The sequence below is a fragment of the Echinops telfairi genome, unplaced genomic scaffold (assembly GCF_000313985.2).
Source record: "Echinops telfairi isolate 266 unplaced genomic scaffold, ASM31398v2 ScPeMD7_655;HRSCAF=1070, whole genome shotgun sequence".
Lineage (NCBI taxonomy): Eukaryota > Metazoa > Chordata > Mammalia > Afrosoricida > Tenrecidae > Echinops > Echinops telfairi.
The window spans coordinates 30719446-30726507 of NW_022104553.1; the positions used below are offsets into that span (position 1 = coordinate 30719446).

Consider the following 7062-nt stretch of genomic DNA (forward strand, 5'->3'; position numbering starts at 1 on the left):
CTGTACAAAAGCAAAAATGCATCTGATACGTAGCTCCGATACGTAGTGATGCAGACAGAAGCGTGTACAGTATGAGCCAATCAGTGGCAGTCATGACAGAGCATGCGCTGTGACGCAAAAACCGCGGTAGAGTGAAGCCGCGGAAGTCGAGGCGCGAAGTGGCGAGGGTTCACTGTAAATGCCATCTTCCCTTCATCCTAGAACAATCCCACCACTGCCTCGTTGGGTCTTCTTGGCTTCAAATGATTGGCAGAACAGCAGCCCCCTTGTTCTGTAGACCACCCCAGAGTCTAGCTCGGTTCGATAGGGCTTGTGCTCCATTTGCTCCTCTCTCTGGGTCAGAATCGACTGATGGCAGTGAGCTGTATTTCTGTATGCTGGACGTGGGAGCTAGAGGCTGAGACTATTCAATGCAGCAAGGAGGCTTCACAGAGGAAGCGACGGGCTCCCTGGCGCATCGACTCAGGTGGTACCCAGCTTCAGTGTGTCCCATTAGCAGGGACGCCGAGTTTCAGCATGGGATGAAGGCAGTGGCATCCCTTGGGTTGGTGTTACCCAGTGTGGTTACCCAGTGTGTTACCCACCCCACCATGGACCTGCCCCGCCTGTACCACACCACACAGACTCCATCCAATTCCATCACAGTAAACCGATAGGTGAACAAATATAGTACAAGTAGGCTATTGACATGTGCTATCCATATCTTAGATGATCGGGAAACGTCTAGCAAATTGGAGTCCTGGTGGGCAACATAGGCACTGAGCTGCTAACCATGAGGTCGGCAGTTCGAACCCACCAGGCGCTCTGTGGGGAGAAGATGAGGTTCTCTGTGCCCGTATTGTATGAGACCACTATCGTCAAAAGTCAAGAAAAGGTCGTCAAACGAAAAGACCCATTTCCTGATGGTTATCAGAGGTGGTCGTGAGGTAGGAGGGAGGGAGGGAAGTCATGGGCAAGAGGCTGGCCAAGTGTTAACTTGGGTGAAGGAGAAAGCAGTATAAGTATGAGGGGTATAGGGCAAAAGTGGGGGAGGCAGGGAGAGACACTGGGAGGAGGGTGAGAGTCAAAGGCAACAAAGGCAAATACTACCTGTTTCCCCGAAAATAAGACAGCGTTTTATATTAATTTTTGCTCCCAAAGATGCGCTAGGTCTTATTTTCAGGGGATGTCTTATTTTTCCATGGAGAAGAATACGGTACACATTTATTGTTTATTGTTTTATTAAAAGAGACCTCGCACTTCCTGTCTGCTCCGGCTGCACTGCGGCCACCAATGAGCTGCACGGCGGCGTCCGCTGCTGTGGTCCAGAGTCCAGAGTTATGGTAGCTTGGGGGGGGGGCTTTTCAGGGGGATGCCTTATATTTCAGCGAAGGGCAAAGCTGTAAGTAGGTCTTATTTTCGGAAGATGTCTCACTTTCGGGGAAATGGTATTACCGACACACTCCTGCAGCAGTGGGGATCCATCCAGCTGACGCTGGAATAGACCAGCAGGTTGGATGGGCGTGGGAGAAGAAACAGGAGCCTACCCGTCACTATGTCTAGGTGTGGCCGAGCATATGTGTATGTGTGTCTTCCCTCTGCTGTACATACACCCATGAATGTGAGGGGAGCAAACAGCAGGCACGTCATGAACACATCTTAGGCATAATGAAACACCTGGACGAAATGAGTCGCTCTGCCTGGGGTCTCAGGACCATAGACTCTGGGGGTCCCAAGGTCAACTGGAAAAACAGTTCATAAAAATAACGCTCTACCATCACCATATTATGAAAGACATATAAAAAGAAACGTAGGCTGTATACCAAAAGACAAGACTTGGATGGCTGTGACGAGGCCAGGGATGGGGGCGGGAACAGGGAGACAGGAGGGATCTAGGATATTGGGGAGGCGGGAAAGCGGGGAGGGGTAGAAAGAAAGTCACCTACATGGGGGGTTTAATAGGATATGCCTGTTGATTTCACTTCTTGAGATGGACTATGTAAATATATAGTGTATCCCTCTTAAAACAAAACAAAACAAAAATCCTTCCAGATTCCTTACCCCTCAAACCTAAAGATTAGTCTGGGTGGCTAAAATTTAAAAAAAAAAAAATTATAAATCATTTTATTGGGGACTCTTACAGCTCTTATCACAATCCATACATCCATCCATTGTGTCAAGCACATTTGTACATATGTGGGTGGCTGAAATTTTTAAAAGGAGGAAAAGTAAAACTGAAATGCACTTGGAGTCTTTGACACACAAAAAATCATTATATATATTTTTAAAAGGCACTCTTCTACATCCTACTTTGGTGAGTGTGGCTAGAGTCTTAAAAGTTCTGGAGCAGCCACCTAAAGGGTGCGCCTATTGATGTCTCCCTGTCCGTAGGAAAGAACAACGATGAAAATCAAAAAACATATGGAAACAATTCGTCTAATGAGTTAACAGACCCCCGGAAACATCAGTTCCCACGATCCTGAAACCAGAAGAAGTAGATGGTGCCCGGCTCTGAGAAGGCGCCCAGTAGAAGCTCTGGGGAAGAGTTGGAGAAAAACTGTAGAACATTCAAAGTCATAAAAGAGACCAGGCTTCCTGATTTGCATAGAGACTGCAGGAAATCACCTGTGTTGGAATAATCAGCCATTTAAGGTGAAAAGGGCAGCGTTGACCTAAGGGCAAAGGACAGAGTACAAGACGGAGGAGAGGAAAGGAGGAAGAATTGAACAGGAAACAGGGAGGAAGCAGTCTGGGAGGGCACATCCTGGGTGGGGGCAGGGGTGCAATGCATGAGAAGAAACACGCTGTGAGTTGTGGTCTGCAAAACTTTCACCCGGTTCACAATGCAAAGTTGAAAACCCAAAACGAAAAACGCAACAGCAACCGTGTTGCCCGGAGGAGAACAGCCCCACAAAGTTTCTGGAAGCCAACTCCCTCCTCTTTCTCCCCCAGAGAAGCTGATAGGTTTGAATCCCGCTGGGCTTTTCGGTTAACAGCCCACCGCCCGCCCTGGTGGCGTCATGGCGGTAACCCGTTTGCGCTGCGATTTGCAAGGTTTGCAAGGGCAGCAGTTCGAAACCACCAGCCGCTCGGCGGGAGGAGAAGAGGGCTTTCTACTCCAGCCAAGTGGCACTCTCGGAAATGCACAGGGGCAGTTCCGCCCTGCCCGACAGGGAAAGTAAACATACTCAGAGGACACGCTGCATGCCACTCGGGGCATTTGCCACGAATTGTTCGATCCGCAAAACCCTCTAACGAGCCCGACGCTGTTCTTTCCTCCCATTTCACAGATGAAGAAACCGAGACGCTGGGGAATTAAAATGGTTGCCCAAGGCCACACAGGTACTCGCCGATTGGAGCGCAGGGCGCCAGTGCGTTTGCAAACGAAGCCTCGGTTGAGCATTCACAACGCTCAGGAGGCAGGCGAGACGAGTCCCTCTTAGCAACCGTGCGCGGCTCAGAGGTCGAGCATTCTGCCAAAGCCACCCACCGAGTGACTCGGGAGGCAGGATTTGAACCCAGGCTGCGAGCGCAGACCCCACTCGGATTCGGAAAGGTGAAGGTGTCGGAGAGACCTGCGCTTGCAAACGAAGGAGCCCCTCCCCGCTACTGTCCCCCGGGGCACGCAGCCACCCCGCCTTTCCGCCCGCCGCCGCTCGGGCATGCGCGCTGAAGCGAACCTCCCTTCCCCGCCGGCCCGTGCCTCCCAGGCCCCGCCCCCCGCCGTCAAGGGCCAATCGGGGAGGCAGGGGGTGGGGCCACGCCGCGAGTAGGCGGGAGCTAAGGGAAGTCTTAAGTCTGGAGTTGTGGGCCGGAGTCAGAACGGCGTCTCACCGCTGGGGCGCCGGGTGCCGGAGGGGAGCGAGCCCGCGATGGTGCCGCTGCCGCTTCTCGATTGGCTGCGTGTCGCTCAACCATCGTTCTGATTGGCAGCTAGCGAACTGGGTATGTAAATGAGGGAGAGGGTCTTGACTGAGAAAGGGGTCCCGGCTGCCGGGTCTTGGGGTGGTGGGGGAGGCCCGAAGCCCGGGTCCGGCAGGTGCGCACCGGGGCTGCCCGGGATCTAGACCCACGGGCTGGTACTGCCGCCCGCCCGGCCCGGCCGGGTGAATCACGCCGCAGCCCGGAAAGGGGGCGGAGGCGCCGGCTCCTGGCTCCGGCTGCGTGACTCACCCGCCCCCGCCGCCGCCGCCGCTTCAGGAGGCTCTGCCTCCAGTGCCTTCCGGAAGCAAGCGGGAGGCCGGGAGGGAGAAGTGGCTGCCCGGCTCCCGCCGGCACGGGCCGGGCGGCCGGCCGAGTGAGAGCCGGGACGCCGGGCGGTGTCCAGGGTCCCGGAGCCTGAGGGGCCGAAATCCCCCGGGGAAGGCCGGCCGGGGCGCCGCCAGGGGGCGCAGGCGCTCCGGGGGCGGAGTCTGGGGCGGGGCCTAAATTCCTGCGGTTCCGGACTCCAGGCTCCAGAGGAAGGGGACGGAGGACCCGGCCTGGGACAGGGTGATGGGATGCAGCGGTCACTTTCCAGGTGTTTCTCAGCCGAGACTCCAGGGGTGGATGTGGAAGCAGTTCGGGAACTGACTCACTGCCGTTCAATCGATTCCGACTCAGAGCGACCTTTTAGGACCGAGTAGAACAGCCCCATAAGGTTTCCAAGTTGTACATCATTTTTTTCTGCTTCTTCCAAGTTGTAAATCTTTATGGAAGAAGTCGGCCTCATCTTACCCCGCCAAGAGGTCCGTGGGCTCAAACTGCCCACCTTTCGGAGAGCTCCCTAATGCTTCCATAATTCCAGGGACCTGCTTCCCACCTGGTCGGGCAGTGCCTGGGTCCACAAACTCCCCTGTTCCAGTCAGGTTTTTCCAGCAACTCTTGGCTATTCGGTATCTCAAATACATCCAGAGCTGGCCATCCTCCTTCCATGACCGCCACCAACTTGTTATCAATCACCCTTTGTCCCGAGGAGGACAGCAGCCTCCTGTGGCTCTTGGGGACAGCACATAACACGATTTCTTGCAGCTGTAATGAAAATGGAATCCATTCACAAGAGCACCCTCCCCACCCAAAAAAAAAAAAATCCATCACTGACTTCTCACCACAATGAACTCCAAACTCTAAGGCCCACTGGACCTGGCCTCTTTCTACCCGGTCTCTCTAAATCTAAGCCTAGTCTAGTCAGCTTCCAGGCCTTTCTACACGTTTGCTGCTGTCCCTGCTTCCCAGAGAGCCATGGCTTACACCAGGGCCATGGTCAGAGAAATCTCCTGGCCATCCCCTCACCCTCAAACTTAAAGTGCCTTCCCAGTACCAGCTATCAGTTCCCCGTATTTATTGTCTGACTCATAGTGGATGTTCTTCAGTAAATACTAGACCGAGCTCTGCATTGGCCATGTCTTCGGAATGATAGATAGATAGATAGATGGAGCTCTGACGTGGACTGGGTTATGCATTGAAGGTGTTCACCACAAGGCGAGCTGGTCAAACCCACCAGCTTTCTCCAAAGGAGAAAGAGAAGACTTTCTAGATACATCTCAGAAACTCAAAGGTCAGATCTGCCCTGCCCCCCGGGGTCATTCATTGTTATGAGTGGGAGTCGACTTGATGGCAGTGAGTTCTTGAGCTTTTATGGGTTGGAATCAACGCCTTGGCGGTGGGTCTGGTGTTTGGCTTTTTAGAAGGACACCTATTTCAGAGAGGGTAAGTGCCTCGCCCTGGGCCACACACACACAGCAGCGTGCAGAGCCGGGATTTGAACACGTGTGCTTCCCTTAATGGAATGACTCCTTCCTGCCCACAGATGATGCTGAGCAAGGGCCTGAAGCGCAAGCGGGAGGAGGAGGAGGAAGGGCTGGCAGTGGACACCTGGTGGCTGGATCCTGGTCACCCAGCCGTAGCACAGGCCCCGGCGGCCACCGCCGCCTCCAGCTCCCTCTTTGACCTCTCAGTGCTCAAGCTCCATCACAGCCTGCGGCAGAGTGAGCCAGACCTGCGGCACCTGGTACTGGTCGTCAACACACTGCGGCGAATCCAGGCTTCCATGGCACCCGCCGCCACCCTGCCGCCCGTTCCCAGTCCACCCCCTGCCCCCGGAGTGGCTGACAGCCTGCTGGCCAGCTCGGATGCCGCCCTCTCTGCCTCCATGGCCAGCCTCCTGGAGGACCTGAGCCACATTGAGGGCCTGAGCCAGGTCCCCCAGCCCCTGGCAGACGAGGGGCCCCTGGGCCGCCCCACTGCGGGGGCACCCCCCAGCCTGGGTGCCCTGGATCTGTTGGGCCCCGCCACTGGCTGTCTGCTGGACGACAGCCTGGAGGGCCTCTTTGAGGACATTGACACCTCCATGTATGACAGTGAACTCTGGGCCCCTGCCTCCGAGAGCCTCAAGCCCGGCCCTGTGGAGGGGCCAGGCAAGGAGGAGACCACCCCAGAGCTGGACGAGGCCGAGCTGGACTACCTCATGGACGTGCTAGTGGGCACGCAGGCACTAGAACGGCCACCAGGCCCGGGGCGCTGACCCACAGGACTGGCAAGTGTGGACTGCCAGTGGACCTGAGCTAATGGCCGGGCCAGCTCTCCACGGAAGAGCAGAGTTGGCATCTGGTCCAGAGAGAGGGGTGTGGGCCCATCTGGTCACACAGAACCCAGGACTGGGCAACTTCACAGCACTGCTCTTGTTACAGGTGGGCGGGGGAGTCTGGGATTGGTCCCAGGCTGTGTACAGGGTCTGGGACCCCGGCATGCCCATGGGCCAGGCCCAGGGCCGGACTGAACTGCCTGGTATTCTCCCTCGATGTGGGAAAAGACCTGAATCCAGTTTTGAAATTAAAAGCATCCCTGAGAAATCGATTATATAAGGCTGTGCTGCTTGTGTTCTTAAATCTGTTTCTAAGCTAGTGTAAGGGTGAGATCATTGGGCTAACATTTACTGAGCATGTACTGCATACCTGGTACAATTCGGAGCTCTGCATCCTAATAATCCCGTAAGATGGACATTATCCAATTTACTGACTTGGGACCCAGGAGGTCTTCATGTGAGGAGGTAGGTTTGAAACCAGACATTTTACTCCTCTCAAACAAAACAAAACAAGAAAGCCC

General features: G+C 55.1%; 1 protein-coding gene across 2 annotated transcripts; it reads left to right on the forward strand.

Annotated features, from left to right (window-relative positions):
- The first annotated feature begins 3831 nt into the window (after positions 1-3831).
- SERTAD1 (SERTA domain containing 1) lies at positions 3832-6816 on the forward strand. 2 transcript variants are annotated; one of them, XM_004710334.2, is made up of 2 exons: positions 3832-3924; positions 5768-6816. In XM_004710334.2, the coding sequence occupies exon 2, from the start codon at positions 5768-5770 to the stop codon at positions 6479-6481; it is 714 nt and encodes a 237-aa protein (XP_004710391.2). In that variant the 5' UTR covers positions 3832-3924; the 3' UTR covers positions 6482-6816. The 2 variants fall into 2 exon arrangements, with proteins under 2 accessions (XP_004710391.2, XP_045148464.1); XM_045292529.1 differs by lacking the exon at positions 3832-3924 and adding an exon at positions 5008-5667.
- The last annotated feature ends 246 nt before the right edge of the window (positions 6817-7062 follow it).

What these genes read in the sequence shown, in the direction of transcription:
- SERTAD1 (XM_045292529.1), top strand. Translation starts at nt 5,596, where the DNA reads ATGGGTTGGAATCAACGCCTTGGCGGTGGGTCTGGTGTTTGGCTTTTT. An exon ending in GGACACCTATTTCAGAGAGG is followed by an intron (nt 5,668 to 5,767) that starts GTAAGTGCCTCG and finishes TCCTGCCCACAG; the next exon opens with ATGATGCTGAGCAAGGGCCT.